The sequence below is a fragment of the Globicephala melas genome, chromosome 3 (assembly GCF_963455315.2).
Source record: "Globicephala melas chromosome 3, mGloMel1.2, whole genome shotgun sequence".
In the NCBI taxonomy this organism is placed as follows: domain Eukaryota; kingdom Metazoa; phylum Chordata; class Mammalia; order Artiodactyla; family Delphinidae; genus Globicephala; species Globicephala melas.
The window spans coordinates 117665868-117686296 of NC_083316.1; the positions used below are offsets into that span (position 1 = coordinate 117665868).

General features: G+C 45.1%; 3 protein-coding genes across 8 annotated transcripts in view; all 3 read left to right on the plus strand.

The window, feature by feature from the left end:
* The window catches only part of LOC115844238 (protocadherin gamma-C4), a 177557-nt gene that overhangs the window by 12364 nt on the left and 144764 nt on the right, over nucleotides 1-20429 (plus strand). The window contains exons 1-2 of one of the 6 annotated variants that reach the window (XM_030841133.2): nucleotides 9927-12551; nucleotides 14302-15220. The exons of 2 other annotated variants lie outside the window; for them this stretch is intronic. In XM_030841133.2, the coding sequence (XP_030696993.2) occupies nucleotides 10128-12551; nucleotides 14302-14316 (2439 nt within the window). In that variant the 5' untranslated portion in view covers nucleotides 9927-10127 and the 3' untranslated portion in view covers nucleotides 14317-15220. Of the gene's footprint in view, nucleotides 1-427; nucleotides 520-9926; nucleotides 12552-14301; nucleotides 15221-17273; nucleotides 19824-20429 lie in introns of those variants that run through there. 3 more of the 6 variants (XM_030841131.2, XM_060296338.1, XM_030841153.3) reach the window with 3 other exon arrangements.
* On the plus strand, nucleotides 861-3556 carry LOC115844235 (protocadherin gamma-A3-like). Its single transcript, XM_030841132.2, is given in 2 exon segments — nucleotides 861-3504; nucleotides 3506-3556. Coding segments are annotated over 2 exon segments (2490 nt in total). The 5' UTR covers nucleotides 861-1065.
* LOC115844226 (protocadherin gamma-B1-like) lies at nucleotides 6424-7888 on the plus strand. The gene is given in 3 exon segments (XM_060295373.2): nucleotides 6424-6712; nucleotides 6715-7809; nucleotides 7812-7888. Coding segments are annotated over 3 exon segments (1461 nt in total).

The window sequence follows — 20429 nt, forward strand, 5'->3', positions numbered from 1 at the left end:
GTGACAAATGAATTCCTATTTCTGTGCTTGGAGAGGAAAACAAATACAGGAAAAGGGTTTCTGGCATATAAAACAAAACTTTATCTCTACTAGTTTCAGTTTTTCAGTCCTTAAAAACATCTTCATACTCTAGATTTAGGCAAAGTGGACTACTTTCAGTACCCTGAAGTTCTGTGGTTTCTCTCTCACATCTAGGCATTCCCATGCTCACCTCTCTCACATCCAGGCCTTATCCCTGATCCACTCCTCTCATGTTTCTTGGGGAAGCCTTTGCTAACCTCCAAGGCCAAGTTGGAGGCCCTCCCATTGCCCTTGGCTTCTCCCATTATGGTAGTTATCTCAATGCACTGTAATTCCTTGTTTGCTTTTATATCCTTGTAACTCTGTGAAAGTGGCTGTGTTCATATTGTTCACCTTAAATCCCCAGGTTTTGTCGTACACTTAATTATATGTGTGTTTAATGGATGCGTTAAATGGAAAATATTGAAACCAAGATGTCAGGCCATCAAGGACAAATTTCAAGAGGCATGCCTATAAATATGGCTGATATTTCTGTGAGGTTCTTAAACTTTGTCTGAACATTTCAAAACAGTAACTTCAGCATGTTTGAAGCAATATTAATGATCTTAAGATTAGCTCATGGCTTCCCAAGGAAGATAACTTGAAGTCACATCCTTTAACATATAGCGATTCAGTTATGTGAAATAAAAACTGATCCCATTACCTCTGATAAAAAGAATTTCAGGTGCTGAGAAACAGAAAGTCTGGCTTGGGTTTGTCTAAGAGGGTGCAGTAAACGGTTATGCCTCTGAGCGTCGCTGTTCACCACTCAAGGAGGAAAACGCCACTGAAGAGCTAATCCATTTCCTTGTTTCCAAAGAGCAAAGAACCAGCAAATCACATTTACAAGATCCGAGGCTGCTCCAAAGCTCACCCTTTCAGTCAGCCAGCTCCGTAACCTATAAATTAGGCCCACGAAAGGGTTAGTTCCTTGAGAAAATAAGACTGAAGTTCGTCGTGAGAAATTGGTACCCAATTCAGAGAAAATAATTCACCAAAAAGGAAATGACCAATTACCTGAGATTCAGAAATGGCGGAGGACTGGCCCTGCTGTACGCGCTTCTGGGGACGCTGTGCAAGACCGGATGCGGGCAGATCCGCTATTCGGTGCCAGAGGAGCTGGAGAAGGGCTCCTTCGTGGGCAACATCGCCAAGGACCTGGAGCTGGAGCCCCAGGAGCTGGCGGAGCGGGGAGTCCGCATCGTCTCCAGAGGTAGGACGCAGCTCTTTGCTCTGAACCCGCGAAGCGGCAGCTTGGTCACTGCGGGCAGGATAGACCGGGAGGAGCTCTGCGCTCAGAGCGCGCGGTGTCTGGTGAGTTTTAACATCCTGGTTGAAGACAAATTGAAAATTTTTGAAGTAGAGATAGAAATTAAAGACCTTAATGACAATGCTCCTGATTTTCTAACAGAGGAATTGGAAATAAAAATTGGTGAACTAACGGTTCCAGGAACTCGATTTCCACTTAAGACTGCATTTGACCCAGATGTGGGCATGAACTCTCTGCTGAACTATCAGCTCAGCCCCAATGACTACTTCTCCTTGGCTGTGAAGAGTGTCTCTGATGGGGCCAAGTACCCAGAGCTGGTGCTGCAGCAGGCTCTTGACCGTGAGGAAAAGAAAGTTCACCAGCTTGTCCTAATTGCTTCTGATGGTGGCGACCCTGTTCATTCTAGCAACTTGCGCATCCAAGTGATAGTGCTGGATGCAAATGACAATCCACCAGTATTTACTCAGCCTGAGTATCGAGTAAGTGTTCAGGAGAACTTGCCGGTAGGCACCTGGCTGCTCACGGTGAATGCCACTGACCCTGACGAGGGATTTAATGCTCAAGTATCCTATGTACTAGATAAAATGCCTGGGAGAATTGCTCAGATTTTTAATCTCAACTCAGTGACTGGGGATTTATCAATATCACAAAGCCTAGATTATGAGGATGCTACTTTCTATGAAATTAAAATTGAAGCACAAGATGGACTAGGTCTCCTTTCAAGAGCTAAGATTCTGGTCACAGTTCTGGATGTGAATGACAATGCCCCGGAAATTACGATTACTTCTCTCACAGGATCAGTCCCAGAAGAGGCTACTGCTGGAAGGGAAATTGCCCTTATCAACGTGCATGATCGGGATTCGGGGCAAAATGGGCAAGTCACAGTTTTTGTTCTGGGAAATATGCCATTTAATTTAGAAAAATCGATAAACCGATATTACCGCTTAGTGACAGCCAGATGCCTGGACCGTGAACAGGTGTCCGAATATAACATCACTCTGAGAGCTACAGATTGGGGAAGTCCGCCGCTGTCCACAGACGCACACATCACCCTGCATGTGGCGGATATCAATGACAACCCACCTGCTTTCACTCATGCCTCCTATTCTGCCTACATTCCTGAAAACAACCCCAGGGGAGCCTCCATCTTCTCTGTGACCGCCCAGGACCCTGACAGCATCGAGAACGCCCACATCACCTATGCACTGACTGAGGATGCCTTCCAGGGGGCACCTCTCTCCACCTACATCTCCATAAACTCGGATACCGGAGTCCTGTATGCCTTGTGCTCCTTCGACTATGAGCAGGTTAGAGACCTGAAACTATTGGTGACAGCCAGTGACAGCGGGGACCCTCCACTCAGCAGCAACGTGTCTCTAAGCATACTCGTGCTGGACCAGAATGACAATACACCTGAAATCCTATACCCCACCCTCCCCACCGATGGTTCCACGGGTGTAGAGCTGGCACCCCGCTCTGCAGAGCCCGGCTACCTGGTGACCAAGGTGGTGGCTGTGGACAGAGACTCAGGCCAGAACGCCTGGCTGTCCTACCGCCTGCTCAAGGCCAGCGAGCCGGGACTCTTCGCGGTGGGGCTGCACACGGGCGAGGTGCGCACAGCGCGGGCCCTGCTGGACAGAGACGCGCTCAAGCAGAGCCTGGTGGTGGCGGTCCAGGACCACGGCCAGCCCCCTCTCTCCGCCACAGTCACTCTCACAGTGGCAGTAGCTGACAGCATCCCAGACGTCCTGGCCGAATTGGGAAGCCTCAAGCCCTCAGCAGACCCTGACGACTCAGGCCTCACGCTGTACCTGGTGGTGGCAGTGGCCGTAGTGTCCTGCGTCTTCCTGGCCTTTGTCGTCGTGCTGCTGGCGCTCAGACTGCAGTGCTGGCACAGACCGCATGTGCTGCAAGCTTCGGGAGGTGTACCAGCGGGCGTACCCGCCTCTCATTTTGTGGGCGTGGACGGGGTGCGAGCTTTCCTGCAGACCTATTCCCAGGAGGTCTCGCTCACCAGGGACTCGCGGAGGAGTCACTTGATCTTCCCGCAGCCCAACTACGCGGACACGCTGATCAGCCAGGAGAGCTGTGAGAAAAGCGAGCCTCTCCTGATATCTCAAGATTTACTTGAAATGAAAGGAGATCCCAAGCAAATTCAGGTGAGCTTATTTCTTTTTGAACATTATAAAGAACACTTATGCCAGTGTGGTTATTATAAAGCTTTAACACACATTTATTTGAAAATAAAGCAATGTGGTCGTCATTGATTCTTTTGTTTAAATATATGTTCCTCTCTTCTTCTGGGATTGTGGTGGGGCTGCACTTGCTGATCTGGTATGGCTGAGTGGGCCTAGTAAATAGTTCTGACCAATACATTGTAAATGGAAGTATGTGAATTTCTTCCCAAACGAAGTTCTAGTTGCCATTGTAAAAATTACCAGATTTCTAACTTACTCTTTGAACTTGTGACTGTGCCATCTATCTGGGTCCTTGAATAACTACAGTGACAGAAGAGCCCTGTGGTTGACTCAACATTGATCTGTATGCCTGCGATAAGTAGACTTTTTTCATTTTAAATCACTGTGATGAAGTTTGTCACTCCAACCTACCTAGTCTATCCTGGTAAACAGGCATATATATATATATATATATATATAAAGCATATATATATATAATATGTATTATATATATATAAACACATATATATATGGTATTTTAGGCTATAATAATATGATGCTTAACTCCTTCCAAGACAGACCAAACTCATTTCATCCTGATGACATAAAAATGATAGGGTAAAAAACATAGATGTTGGTCAAATTCTTTTACCTGGCATGTAGTCCCTACTTTGTATACTTAAAGTGTGTATGTGTGTGTGTGTGTGTGTGTGTGTGTGTGTGTATCCATGTGGATTTCAGCCTTTTCTCTGAAGGTGGGAAGCTCAATGGCCTAAACTGTTATGAGCCTTGGAGTGGCAGGTCTTGTCCTTTGGGAAGGGTTTTAAAATGTTAGGAGATATGTCTTAACCTCTATGAGAGGTTTCCAGACCATCCACTTCAACAATGGAATAGGAGTCCTACAACTTTCTTGGGCTAGAAATTGTTGGCCCATTTTGAAATTTATGAAATTAATTTCACCCATAAAATCGCACCAGAGAGTCATCCAAAATTAGGCCAAAATAGATTTCATTAGGTCTCAAACAAAGGAATACAGCTCTCCTTCAGTGTGTTAGGAAAAGGTACAGTCAAAAGTGTGAGACAAAAGGACCTGAACGAAATAACTGAAAGCAGAGGAAGTGTATATTCTCACCCAAGCCTACAAATGCATCACAGAAAAAAGGCACATTACCTTTGGAATATTTTTTAGGAAAAATCTTTACAATATTAATATACCTTTCCTTGTAATGAGAAAAAAAATTAAATGGCTAGGGTCAGGGGAACTTTATATGTTCAAAGAGAATTTTCTAAGAATTTCATATAAAACATAACCTAGGTGGCTCAGTCGTTAAGAATCTGCCTGCCAATGGAGGGGACACGGGTTCGAGCCCTGGTCCGGGAAGATCCCACATGCCGCGGAGCAACTAAGCCTGGCGCCACTACTGAGCCTGCACTCTAGAGCCCATGCTCCTCAATGAGAAGCCCACGCACCGCGGCGTAGAGTAGCCCACACTCTCCACAACTAGAGAAAGCCCGCACACAGCAACGAAGACCCAATGCATCCAAAAATAAATAAATAAATTTTTAAAAAATAGCATAGCCTACATATACCCTGGGAAAATGCACAGAGTACAAAGGCATCTACTTGTATGGATTATAAGAAGTCTCAGACATCCCATTTTAACTAAAAAGGATTTTTGAAGGATAGGCAAGACTTCATTACAATAAAAAGGGAGGAGGGTTTATAATAAAAGGAACAGAAAGTATAAAGGCATGAAGTAGGGAAAACAAGGGAAACGATGTCTTCAGAAAACAGATAATAATCTGTCTTGACTGGAATGTAAGAGGGGTATTGATTAGCACTGCAAAATAACAGAATAAATTGTTGAGTTTGTATTTAATTCGGTAGTGCATTTGAAATAAAGGTGTTTGTTTTAGTTACCCAAGACTGGTTCAAGGATTACAGGTAAGTTTCAAAATGGAGTGTCTAAGAACTCTCACTTCCTCTCCAAGATTTACCAGTGGTCAAATCAAACTCATTACACTTATTAATGGTATAAATTTACTGGAGCTGAGAACTGGCATTAAGGAGTATTTGTGTATACAGTCATATAGTAAAGAAGCACTGATTTCAAAGAAATAAATAAGTTTACACAGGATTTAGTTTTATAAAAACATGTGTGTGCTCAAATTGGTCCCTTGTGCTTAGATTGGTCTTTTTAACAAAATATCAGGCTCCTCTGTACGTAATGGGAAGATTATCTATGTTTTAAAATGATGAGCAATATATTAAAATAAGTCTAGGGCTTTGACTCACTCCTTTTTTTGCAAAGATTAGACCTTTTTATCCACTACCAGTAACCTAATTGGTTACATCCATACTAGCCATGCCAGTGTTTATAAATACAGTGGAATCACTAAAGATATTTCTGCTCCCAAAACTGAAAAAAAAAAAGCTGTATGCCTTATGAAAAATATTTAATGAAGAAAGAAGAATAAAATGATGGCAACACTTCAAAGATTATGAAAAGCTAGAAAATATCAGATTTAAAGGGAAAATTTGAATAGTTTGTTCTTTCCAACAAATAAAAAGGCAAGATATATAGGTTCAAGAGCTTACCGTTTGAGGAATAAATAGTTGGGCAATATGCAGTTTTCTCAGACAACCTCTGGGTGCTACTGTTGACCAAAGGGAACATAAGGGTTCTCATTTCTGCAGGAGTGATGGGCAGAGTGTTTTTCTGCTTTGTCCTATGCACATCAGAACGCAAACGCACCTCCTGTGCAACCTCAAGCGCCTAACAAATAAGTCCTACCCTCAAATCTCAAAAGTCCAGGGAGCTGTCATTGATTTTTTAAAACATCCCAGAGACATCTTGAAGAGCAGCTTCCCAGAGAGTTCAAGAAATGCTTAGGAGCTCCAGAAAAGCTGAAACAATGAGAAGTCAGGTACTGCTTCTCTTCCTGCTGTCTTTGTTGTGGAGGGCAATCTCCCAGGAGATCCAGTACTCGATTTCAGAGGAGCTGGCCAAGGGCTCAAGGGTGGGGAACCTGGCCAAGAATCTGAGGCTCAGTGTCCAGGAGTTGCCAGCTCGAAAACTGCAGATTAGTGCAGAGGAGTTTTTCATTGTGAGTGCAGAGGTGACATTAATGCCCTTCTCTAGCCAGATTCCCGAGGGCTCAGACCTTGGAACCATAATAGCCCTCATTGAAGTCCGAGACCAGGATCTGGGCAAAATGATATGGTGACATGCTATATTCAGGAAGGAGTTCCCTTCAAATTAGAATTCACCTCCAAGAATTTTTACAAGCTAGTGATTGACGGTGCCCTAGACCGAGAGCAGAGGGCAGAGTACAATGTTACCATCACAGCCACCGACAAGGGCAAGCCGCCCCTCTCCTACAGTACAAGCATCACCCTACACATCCGCGATGTCAACGACAACGCTCCAGTTTTCCACCAGGCCTCCTACGTGGTCCACGTGGCAGAAAACAACCCGCCTGGAGCCTCCATCGCCCAAGTTAGCGCTTCAGATCCAGACTTGGGGCCCAACGGCCACGTCTCCTACTCCATCCTGGCCAGCGACCTGGAGCCGCGCGCGCTGTCGTCCTACGTGTCCGTGAGCGCACAGAGCGACGTGGTGTTCGCGCAGCGCGCCTTCGACCACGAGCAGCTGCGCGCCTTCGAGCTGACGCTGCAGGCCCGCGACCACGGCTCGCCCGCACTCAGCGCCAACGTGAGCCTGCGCGTGCTGGTGGGCGACCGCAACGACAACGCGCCCAGGGTGCTGTACCCGGCGCTGGGGCCCGACGGTTCGGCGCTCTTCGACACGGTGCCGCGCGCCGCGCAGCCCGGCTACCTGGTCACCAAGGTGGTGGCGGTGGACGCCGACTCTGGACACAACGCCTGGCTGTCCTACCACGTGCTGCAGGCCAGCGAGCCCGGACTCTTCAGCGTGGGGCTGCGCACGGGCGAGGTGCGCACGGCGCGGGCCCTGGGCGACAGGGACGCGGCCCGCCAGCGCCTGCTGGTTGCTGTGCGCGACGGGGGACAGCCACCCCTCTCGGCCACCGCCACGCTGCTCCTGGTTTTCGCGGACAGCCTGCAGGAGGCGCTGCCGGACCTCAGTGACCACTCTGAGCCCACTGACCCCCAAGCTGAGCTGCAGTTTTACCTGGTGGTGACCTTGGCCTTGATCTCGGTGCTCTTCCTCCTGGCAGTGATTCTGGCGGTCGCCCTACACCTTCGACGCTCCTCCAGCCCCGCTGCCTGGAGCTGCTTTAAGCCTGGTCTGAGTTCCAAGTCTGGATGGAGGGTTCCCCCAACTACAGTGAGGGAACATTGCTCTATTCCTACAATCTGTGTGTTGCCTCGCATTCAATTGTGCGATTTAAACTGTGAAATTTAATTTTCACAATGTGAGCCAAGAAACAGCTACCCCTCCGGATGTCCTAGGTGAAGATCCTTCTATGGGTATATGTGCCAGTAATGAAGACTCCCAAATCTCTCATGATTCCTCTTTTTCCCATCACGTGAGTTTTTCAGACTTACTTAAATTTTATTATTGTATTTTCTTCTCGACAGTGCATCATTATTTTCGGCCCTTGTTCATTGTTCTAGTGGTGGTAGTGGGAGAGGAGGTATATAGGATGGGTGGAGATTGGTCCCTTGATTGCTCAGTAGTCTTGGCAGTTACCTAATTACTACTCAATTTGCACTCTTGGCATTTCTATATGGTCAACAAATCCTGCTAAAGATAGCGTTTTCTTGGATGTCACCACCCTTAGTAATAGAACTGTCCTTAATTAGTTGATGTGTAATACTCCTTTTTTTCAAGATTGTAAATGTATTGACAGTTCTTTCTGCCTAAGTTAATGTTCATCTTCATGAAATACATTCTAGTTGTTTATCTTTTTTTCCGCGATGTGTATTTTAATATAGCCTTCCAATAATTCTCTTAGCACTTTTTTGCCTTGTCACGTGCAGCAAAGACTGCCAGGTTTTACATTTGAATCACTAACTTTGGGTCTTTTTTCCCACTTCAAAATCTGTCAAGAATAATTTTCTTGACCATTCTTAAATAATTTATTTTTATACCCTTTCTACTTTGTCACTAGTATAGTAAGGAATGTAACAAACATTTTTTGTATGCAGAGCCTTTTCTATGTTACTTTTTTTAGTGTAGGTTTCTGAGAAGTGAGTCAAATTTTTTCAAAATATTTTATTTTACCTCCCAATCCCCAGCAATTTGTGAGTCTTTTGAGGATTGTGGAAAATACTTTTAATCTATTCTCCAAAGTCTGAGAATTTTAAAACTCTGAATAGTTAATGGACTTTTGTGTCTGGTCAAAATTTATGAGTAATTTCTAGAAACTAATTATTATGTGGGTAATAATCTAAAGAACTGAGACCTTGCTGCTTTATTTCAAGTTTTCTCACATTAGTAAATTAAGTATTCATGAATAAGAAAACTATGAAACATGCAATGATTATATACAATTACTAAAATATTTCCTTTTACTGGTTATTTCTAAAATCAAAACTAAAGTAAACTTATAAATAAAAGTAAGATAATACCTTCTGGATGTGTCCTAATGTGGAAATGATCACTGAAACACCATTTCCTCTTCACAGTGCTTCAGTTTAACTTTTCTGTCTTCTTACCTTTATTATTTCCTTTTAAGGTCAGTTATTTACCCATTGTTTTAGGTTTTGCAGCTGCATTAATGACTCATTCGTTAAGCATTGAAAAACTATTTCAGTGTATACTCTAGGAAAGGTGCTGTTCTAGAGTGAGAACTCACTGTGAACATGATCATCACAGATATAACCTGTGGCCTAGAATCTTCTTATACAAAATTAATGAGCAAATGTCCTTCCCAAACCTATTATCGTATTTGCCAAGCCCATTTGCACAGGGGTAAGGCTAACTCTTTGAACAGTAGATATTTTCTTACAAGGGAATTGAAAATTTGCCCCAGATTCTAAAGGGTCAACCCATGTGAGAATACTTGTTTCTGCATAGGTTGGGACTGGAGCCCAGACCTGTCTTTTCATCCATTTATTCTTTCAGTCTTCAAGTATAACCTTGTTCCTGGGAGGGATAAATATGTCCCTTATGCAATACACAGTAGTGAAATTGGGCTATGAGAATAAATAATGCAAAAACTTAAAAAGAGGTAGAAAAATTCTTACCCCAAAAAAATTGTCTCTGAAAAAATAAATTATTTTATAAGTCTTATTGTACAGGAATCTTTGGATCACTTCTGGATTTTCATTGCAAATTGAACAGCAGGCGTTTGACTTTTATCATTTTGGGGAAAAATAGAATAGGGCAAAGAAATGGTGTACACAAGTGATTGTTTATTTACCAAGAATAGACTGCAGTAACAGGTTAGGACTCTGAGTGTCGCTGTTCACCAATCGGGGGAAGAAAAGAACCAGGAAATTAATACGAACCACAAGATTTCTGCATTACAAAGCACTAGCTCTGGGGCTTTAGAAAGCTTCGAACTGGACCCCCGAGAGCGCCAGCATCCAACGGTGAAAGCACATTATCTTGGACCCTGAAGATCCTTGGGATCCTCAGGCCTCCACCAAGGGAACACCCACGAGCAAGCTATTCCGCCGCGGGGCTGTAATGGCGGCTTCTCCTTATTGCCCAGACTGCAGCCGGCTGATCGGGATCTGCGTTCTCTTGGGGGCCCTGTGGGAAATCCGGGCCGAACATATCCTCTACTCGGTGCCTGAGGAGCTGGAGAACGGCTCCTTCGTGGGCAACATCGCCAAGGACCTGGGGCTGGAGACCCGGGAGCTGGCGGAGCGCGGAGTCCGCATCGTCTCCAGAGGTAGGACGCAGCTTTTTGCTCTGAACCTGCGAAGCGGCAGCTTGGTCACTGCGGGCAGGATAGACCGGGAGGAGCTCTGTGACAGATCTCCAAAGTGTGTAGTAAACCTGGAGATTCTCCTAGAGGACAACGTGAAGATTTTTGGAGTAGAAGTGGAAATAATCGATGTTAATGATAACGCGCCCAACTTTGGGGCAGAGCAAAGGGAAATAAAAGTAGCTGAAAATGAAAATCCTGGGACAAGATTTCCTCTTCCTGAAGCTTTTGATCCGGATATAGGGATAAACTCTCTGCAGGGTTACCAGCTCAGCTCGAATGGTCACTTCTCCCTGGATGTGCAAAGAGGAGCTGATGGGATTAAGTACCCTGAGCTCGTGCTGGAGCGCGCCCTGGACCGCGAGGAAGAGGCGGTTCACCATCTCGTTCTCACCGCCTTCGACGGAGGCGACCGGGTTCACTCTGGCACTGCCAGGATTCATGTAACACTTGTGGATACCAACGACAATGCCCCAGTATTCACTCAGCCCGAGTACCATGTGAGTGTGCAGGAGAACGTGCCGGTGGGCTCCAGGCTACTCACAGTAAAAGCCACTGATACAGATGAAGGAGCCAATGGAGAAGTCACATATTCTTTCCGGAAAGTAAGAGATAAAATATCCCAGCTATTCCACTTGAATTCTCTGACTGGGGACATAACAATATTGGGGGATCTGGATTATGAGGACTCTGGGTTCTATGATATAGATGTAGAAGCCCATGATGGGCCTGGTCTCCGAGCCAGAAGTAAGGTACTGGTGACAATTCTGGATGTAAATGACAATGCCCCAGAAGTCACAGTTACATCTCTCACCAGCTCTATTCAAGAAACTTCTTCCCCAGGCACAGTAATTGCACTTTTCAATGTGCATGACAGTGATTCAGGAGAGAATGGCCTTGTCACATGTTCTATTCCAGATAATCTGCCATTCACACTTGAAAAGACCTTTGGAAATTATCATCGGTTGTTGACACACAGGACTCTGGATAGGGAAGAAGTCTCAGAATATAACATCACTGTAACTGCCACTGACCACGGAACTCCACCATTGTCTACAGAAACACACATCTCACTGAACGTGGCAGACGTCAATGACAACCCACCTGCCTTCCCTCAAGCTTCCTACTTGGCCTACATTCCAGAAAACAATCCTAGGGGAGCTTCTATCTTCTCTGTGACCGCCCACGACCCTGACAGTAACGAGAACTCAATGGTCACTTACTCTCTGGCTGAGGACAAGCTGCAGGGGGCGCCTCTCTCCTCCTATGTCTCTATCAACTCTGACACAGGTGTATTGTATGCTCTGCGCTCCTTTGACTATGAACAGGTTAGAGACCTGCAGCTACTTGTGACAGCCAGCGACAGCGGGGACCCTCCACTCAGCAGCAACGTGTCTCTGAGCATATTCGTGCTGGACCAGAACGACAACACACCTGAGATTCTGTACCCCGCCCTCCCCACCGACGGTTCCACGGGTGTGGAGCTGGCACCCCGCTCCGCAGAGCCTGGCTACCTGGTGACCAAGGTGGTGGCTGTGGACAGAGACTCGGGCCAGAACGCCTGGCTGTCCTACCGCCTGCTCAAGGCCAGCGAGCCGGGGCTCTTCGCGGTGGGGCTGCACACTGGCGAGGTGCGCACAGCGCGGGCCCTGCTGGACAGAGACGCGCTCAAGCAGAGCCTGGTGGTGGCGGTCCAGGACCACGGCCAGCCCCCTCTCTCCGCCACAGTCACACTCACGGTGGTCGTGGCTGACAGCATCCCAGACGTCCTGACTGACCTAGGCAGCCTGAAGCCCTCAGCGGACCCTAATGACTCGGGCCTCACGCTGTACCTAGTGGTGGCGGTGGCCGCCGTCTCCTGCGTCTTCCTCGCATTTATCATCGTGCTGCTGGCGCTCAGACTGCGGCGCTGGCACATGTCGCATCTGCTCCAGGCTTCAGGCAGCAGGTTGGCCAGCGTGCCCGCCTCTCACTTTGTGGGTGTGGACGGGGTGCGGGCTTTCCTGCAGACCTATTCCCACGAGGTCTCGCTCACCGCGGACTCGCGGGGGAGTCACGTGATCTTCCCGCAGCCCAACTACGCGGACACGCTCATCAGCCAGGAGAGCTGTGAGAAAAGTGGGCCTCTCCTGATATCTCAAGATTTACCTGAAAGAAAAGGAGAACCCAGTCTTCAACAGGTGAGTCAGATCTTGCCACACTGAAACGTAGGCAGAGAGCTGCATAAATGTCTCCAATTACATATAAAAGACACTTCTTTTTTAGTATTCTTTAAAGTGCTTTAAAGTGGAACGGCAAATGATCCTTCAATAATGATAAATAACAGTTACTACGCCTAATAGTTATTGATTACTTATCCTTTGTAATCTTCTTTCAGTTATAGTTTCAGCAGCAATTTCTTAAGTTTATACTTCTAACCCTGTCACGTCTTTATTTTTTAACATCTTTATTGGAGTATAATAGCTTTACAATGGTGAGTTAGTTTCTGCTTTATAACAAAGTGAATCAGTTATACATATACATATGTTCCCATATCTGTTCCCTCTTGTGTCTCCCTCCCTCCCACTCTCCCTATCCAACCCCTGTAGGTGGTCACAAAGCACCGAGCTGATCTCCCTGTGCTATGCGGCTGCTTCTCACTAGCTATCTACCTTACGTTTGGTAGTGTATATATGTCCATGCCACTCTCTCACTTTGTCACAGCTTACCCTTCCCCCTCCCCATATCCTCAAGTCCATTCTCTATGTCTGCGTCCTTATTCCTGTCCTGCCCCTAGGTTCTTCATAACCTTTTTTTATTTTTTGAGTCCATATATATGTGTTAGCATATGGTATTTTTCTCTTTCTGACTTAACTTCACTCTGTATGACAGACTCTAGGTCCATCCACCTCACTACAAATAACTCAATTTCGTTTCTTTTTATGGTTGAGTAATATTCTGTTGTATATATGTGCCACATCTTCTTTATCCATTCATCTGTCGATGGACACTTAGGTTGTTTCCATGTCCTGGCTATTGTAAATAGTGCTGCAATGAACATTGTCATACATGACTTTTTTGAATTATGGTTTTCTCAGGGTATATGCCCAGTAGTGGGATTGCTGGGTCATATGGTAGTTCTATTTGTAGTTTTTTAAGGAACCTCCATACTGTTCTCCATAGTGGCTGTATGAATTTACATTCCCACCAACAGTGCAAGAGGGTTCCCTTTTCTCCACACCCTCTCCAGCATTTATTGTTTGTAGATTTTTTGATGATGGCCATTCTGACTGGTGTGAGGTGATAACCTCATTGTAGTTTTCATTTGCATTTCTCTAATGGTGTGTGATGTTGAGCATCCTTTCATGTGTTTGTTGGAAATCTGTATATCTTCTTTGGAGAAATGTCTATTTAGGTTTTCTGCCCATTTTTGGATTGGGTTGTTTGATTTTTTGAGACTGAGGTGCATGAGCTGCTTGTATATTTTGGAGATTAACCCTTTGTCAGTTGCTTTGTTTGCAAATATTTTCTCCCATTCTGAGCGTTGTCTTTTCATCTTGTTTATGGTTTCCTTTGCTGTGCAAAAGCTTTTAAGATTCATTAGGTCCCATTTGTTTATTTTTGTTTTTATTTCCATTTCTCTAGGAGGTGGGTCAAAAAGAATCTTGTTGTGGTTTATGTCATAGAGTTTTCTGCCTATGTTTTCCTCTAGAGTTTTATAGTGTCTGGCCTTACATTTAGGTCTTTAATCCATTTTGAGCTTATTTTTGTGTATGGTGTTAGGGAGTGTTCTAATTTCATTCTTTTACATGTGGCTGTCCAGTTTTCCCAGCACCATTTATTGAAGAGGCTGTCTTCTCTCCATTGTATATTCTTGCCTCCTTTATCAAAAATAAGGTGACCAGGGCTTCCCTGGTGGTGCAATGGTTAAGAATCCGCCTGCCAATGCAGGAGACACGGGTTTGAGCCCTGGTCCAGGAAGATCCCACATGCCGCGGAGCAGCTAAGCCTGTGTGCCACAACTACTGAGCCTGCGCTCTAGATCTCGCGAGCCACAATTACTGAGCCTGTGTGCCACAACTACTGAAGTCCGCGCGCCTAGAGCCTGTGCTCTGCAACAAGAGAAGCCACTGCAGTGAGAAGCCCATGCACCACAACGAAGAGTAGCCCCCGCTCACCACAACTAGAGGAAGCCCGTGTGCAGCAGCGAAGACCCAACGCAGCCAAAAATAAAAAATAAAATAAATTAAAAAAAAATAAGTTGACCATATGTTCGTGGGTTTATCTCTGGGCTTTCTGTCCTGTTCTGTTGATCTATATATCTGTTTTTGTGCCAGTGCTGTACTGTCTTGAATCTGTAGATTGCTTTGGGTAGTATAGTCATTTTCACAATGTTGATTCTTCCAATCCTAAAATGTGGTATATCTCTCCATCTATTTGTATGATCTTTAATTTCTTTCATCAGTGTCTTATAGTTTTCTGCATACAGTCTTTGGTCTCCTTAGGTAGGTTTACTCCTAGGTATTTTATTATTTTTGTTGCAGTGGTAAATGGGAGTGTTTCCTTAATTTCTCTTTCAGATTTTTCATCATTGGTGTATAGGAATGTGAGAGATTTCTGTGCATTAATTTTGTATCCTGCTACTTTACCAAATTCATTGCTTAGCTCTTGTAGTTTTCTGGTAGCATCTTTTAGTATTCTCTATGTATAGTATCATGTCATCTGCAAACAGTGACAGCTTTACTTCTTCTTTTACGATTTGAATTCCTTCTATTTCTTTTTCTTCTCTGCTGCCTCTCACGTCTTTAAAGCCATTTTCCTTTAGGCATTACTGAAAGGATAGATTAGAATTGTGAAATAATTCACAATTATTAAGGAGGCAATTGTGTATATTTATATTAAAGCATTCTCCCTTATGAAGCTGTTGTTGTGTCTGGACTGAGTATTTTAAAATTTCCTCTTTTTACACCCTAATGTACTTTGCTTGAAATTTACTTTTCTTTCCTTTGGGATAGGTATTTTCCATTATGATTAAACAATGGCAATTTATAAATATTGGGGAATATACTTAACATTTAGATATAACTTTAACAGGGATAGTTTCTCAACTGGATTGGTACATTTCATATATTGTGTTGTTGCAGTTTGTGAGATGCACCAACTGACTATGTGTGATTCCTCTGGTGCACTTCTGTGATTACCAAAAATATTGCCCATTTAATTTCACTCATATTTAATAGCTTGCAGGAGTGATTTTAATAATTTCTGAATTACCTATTATGGTATCACTATGAGACCCTTTTTGATTTCTGAGGAAAACATAACTTTAAAAAATCTTTCCTTTTTCATCTTGGGAGCCTCTTATTCAGGTTGGGTGACTTAGATTCTAAACTGATATGATTTATGCTATTTAGTAAGAAGGTCTCAGCCCTGGTCCCAAAAATTGCTCATAGGTATCTCTGTCACCGTTGGGCTCTGGGATGATATGACTTGGGGAAAATATTCATGAATGTCTAGGACTGCAAAAATTAGTGAACTTTGGATACCTGGAAATTGTAGCAATAGTTTGTGGACTATGCCTCAATTCAGCTTAAGAAGGAGAGTTTGAGTTTCTAAATGCCTTTGTCTTCATGGGAAATTGTGGTGCAATACATAGAGTAAAACAGGAATGTGGTATGATACAACTAGCTGGCACGAGGAGAGGAAAGAGAAAATAATTAATGAATATTGAGAAACAAATCGTATCTGAGGATAGATCGTTTAAAATGCTGAAGCTTTAAAATATAATTTGGAAATATCAATTGTCTTGAAACTGTAACAGACATATTTGCATGCTGGCATTAAGAATACATTCCAGAATCAGAGTGATATATATTTTTTAAATGCCTAGGAGGGCAGTAGATAATTTATAACTAATATCACATGGAAATACATTTTTGTTTGAGTGGACACTGGGTTTCTTTTAGAAAGTAATTTTTCTGGTTAAATAAATTGCACAATTATGTGATGGGCTACTACATAGCCATAAGAAATTAAAAATGGGAACCCTTTTTATGTACTGTTAGAATATGTTATCTTCAAGATATAATGAGTTATATATACACTACTATGTATAAAATAGGTAACTAATGAGAACCTACTGTACAGCACAGGGAACTCTACTCAATGCTTGGTGGTGACCTAAATGAGAAGAAAATCCAAAAAAGAGAGGGTATATGTATACGTATAGCTGATTCACTTTGCTGTACAGCAGAAACTAACACAACATTGTAAAGCAACTATACTCCAATAAAAATTAATTTAATAAAATAAAATGCACCAAAGTCTTATAGCTCAGATTTCAAGGAAACTCAATAGAAGTTTCCTCAAATTGGATAACAATCAAAAAAATTACATTTTATTACTAACAAATGGTTGAGAATTTGAAAGAAACATCTGCCAGCTGTCAAAAAATAAAAAGCAAATTTCCATCAATTAAAAAAAAGATATAATGAGTGAAAAAAGCAAGATGCAAAACATTGTGTATTGTATACTTTTGTGTCTAAAACCGGGGGAGAATATTTTTAGAAATCTGCTGAACTCTACAAAACATACTAATGGAATGATACACAAAAAACATAGCACTCATTTCTCCTGGGAGAAATATGTTGTTGAAAGCAGAGAGGAAGAGCCTATAAAATATGCCATATGTGCCTTTGAATTTCGAACTGTATGAATGTATACCTATTTAAAAACAAATAAATACTCCTTGTAAATCCCCCCCCAAAAAAAGAGAAAACAAAAATAGTTCCTTGCAAAACATTTACAAGTCATTAGTGCAGTTTCTGGGGAAAACCTCTGGGCGTCGCTGTAGGTCAAAAGAAGGAAGAGATGATAATCAGAGACGCATTTGGGAACCTCTGAAAGGGTAACTTCCTGCTCAAACAAACCACACAAGGGAGGCCAGTACAGGTTTGGATAGTGGAAACGAAAGCAGGAAAAGTGACCCTATCCCGGATTTTGCTTATTCCTCCTCCCGACCAAGGAGCGGAGCAGCAGTGGAGGGAGACAGGATGAGGCCGAGCGCAGAGAGGAGCGGCCGAGCGCGGTGGCGGCAGGTACTGTTGCCCTTCCTGCTGTCTTTGTTCCGCGGGGCTCTCCCAGACCAAATTCGCTACTCAATTCCCGAGGAGCTGGCCAAGAACTCAGTGGTAGGAAACCTCGCCAAGGATCTGGGGCTCAGTGTCCGGGACTTGCCGGCCCGGAAGTTGCGGGTTACCGCGGAGAAGGAATATTTTATTGTAAACCCTGAGAGTGGGGACTTACTTGTGAGTGATAGAATAGACCGAGAGCAGATTTGTGGGAAGAAGCCTCTGTGCATTCTGGATTTCGATACTGTCGCTGAAAACCCACTAAATATTTTCCATGTATCAGTAATAGTACAGGATATAAATGACAACACTCCGCTATTCAAACAGAGTAAGATTGACTTAAAAATTGTAGAATCCACTAAGCCAGGTAAAACATTTCCACTAGACCCGGCGCTGGATTTGGATGCTGGTCCTAATTCACTGCAAAGATACAACCTTAATGAAAATGAGCACTTTGATCTCACAGAGAAACAGACTCCAGATGGACGTAAATATCCTGAGTTGATTCTGAAACATTCTCTGGACAGAGAAGAGCAGAATTTTCATCATCTGGTCCTGACAGCTGTAGACGGTGGGGACCCACCCCAAAGTGGCACCACCCAGATCCAAATCCAAGTCACAGATGCCAACGATAATCCCCCAGTGTTCAGCCAGGACGTGTACAGGGTCAGCCTGCAAGAGGGTGTGCCCCCTGGCTTCTTAGTGCTTCAACTGACAGCCACCGACCAGGACGAGGGCGTCAACGCAGAGATCATCTACTCCTTTCATAATGTGGATGAACAAGTGGAACGATTTTTTAACTTAGACAGAAGAACAGGAGAAATCACGACAAAGGATGATTTTGATTTTGAAATCGCTAGTAGTTACACTCTCACTATAGAAGCGAAAGATCCTGGAGATCTAGCAGCCCATTGCAGTGTCCAAGTCGAAATTCTCGATGAGAATGATTGTGCACCAGAAGTGATTGTGACTTCAATATTTACTCCCCTACCAGAGGATTCACCACCAGGAACAGTGATCGCCTTGATAAAAACAAGAGATAGAGACTCTGGAGAAAATGGAGAAGTTTACTGCCAAATCTTGGGAAAGACCGAGTTTATATTGAAATCTTACTCGAAGAACTATTACAAGCTAGTGACAGACAGGACCCTGGACCGAGAGGAGATCCCAGAATACAACGTCACTATAATGGCCACCGACAGAGGCAAGCAGCCCCTCTCCTCTAGTATAAGCATCACTCTGCGCCTCGCAGATGTCAACGACAACGCTCCAGTTTTCCACCAGGCCTCCTACGTGGTCCACGTGGCAGAAAACAACCCGCCTGGAGCCTCCATCGCCCAAGTTAGCGCTTCAGATCCAGACTTGGGGCCCAACGGCCACGTCTCCTACTCCATCGTGGCCAGCGACCTGGAGCCGCGCGCGCTGTCGCCCTACGTGTCCGTGAGCGCACAGAGCGGCGTGGTTTTCGCGCAGCGCGCCTTCGACCACGAGCAGCTGCGCGCCTTCGAGCTGACGCTGCAGGCCCGCGACCACGGCTCGCCCGCGCTCAGCACCAACGTGAGCCTGCGCGTGCTGGTGGGCGACCGCAACGACAACGCGCCCAGGGTGCTGTACCCGGCGCTGGGGCCCGACGGTTCGGCGCTCTTCGACATGGTGCCGCGCGCCGCGCAGCCCGGCTACCTGGTCACCAAGGTGGTGGCGGTGGACGCCGACTCTGGACACAACGCCTGGCTGTCCTACCACGTGCTGCAGGCCAGCGAGCCCGGACTTTTCAGCGTGGGGCTGCGCACGGGCGAGGTGCGCACGGCGCGGGCCCTGGGCGACAGGGACGCGGCCCGCCAGCGCCTGCTGGTTGCTGTGCGCGATGGGGGACAGCCGCCCCTCTCGGCCACCGCCACGCTGCTCCTGGTTTTCGCGGACAGCCTGCAAGAGGCGCTGCCGGACCTCAGTGACCACTCTGAGCCCACTGACCCCCAAGCTGAGCTGCAGTTTTACTTGGTGGTGGCCTTGGCCTTGATCTCAGTGCTCTTCCTCCTGGCAGTGATTCTGGCGGTCGCCCTACACCTTCGACACTCCTCCAGCCCCGCTGCCTGGGGCTGCTTTCAGCCTGGTGTCTGTGTCAAGTCTGGACCCATGGTTCCCCCCAACTACAGTGAGGGAACATTGCCCTATTCCTACAATCTGTGTGTTGCCTCACAATCAGCTAAGGCAGAATTTAATTTTCTCAGCGTCACCCCAGAAATGGCTCCCCCTCAGGATCTCCTCTGCGAAGATGCCTCTTGGGTGCCAAGTAGTAATCACGGAGATGCTGGGGTCCCATTTGCCTCAGGTACTATTTTAAAGGTGAGCTCTAATTTAATTCACTTTTTTACCTTGCGGTTTCAATGTTTATTAACAAATCATCTAACCGGAGTAGAAGTCTTCAATTCATATTTTATTGTTTTGTGGCTAGAATTTGGGTGGTTTTCTGCCTTACATATCATAATCATATTTAAACAAATCTTTGACATAGGTTTTCTATCTGACAGGTATGATTTATTTAACATAGTTACAAGCTTTTACTTCATAAAATACTTCTTTTTCTTCCTCATCTTTACATTCCTTCCCTCTGAAAGTTTATTACTGTTGAGACCTTAAGCTATTCCTTTTTCCTTCAGGGTCTTTATATTAGTTTTATTAATTTTAGTTGCACTTCCTCTTAGAATTATAGTACTTAAGAGTAAAGAGAGGGCTTCCCTGGTGGCGCAGTGCTTGAGAGTCCGCCTGCCAATGCAGGGGATGCGGGTTCGTGCCCCTGGTCCGGGAGGATCCCACATGCGGCGGAGCGGCTGGGCCCGTGAGCCATGGCCGCTGAGCCTGCACGTCCGGAGCCTGTGCTCCACAATGGGAGAGGCTGCAGCAGTGAGAGGCCCGCGTACCGCAAAAAAAAAAAAAAAGAGTAAAGAGAGC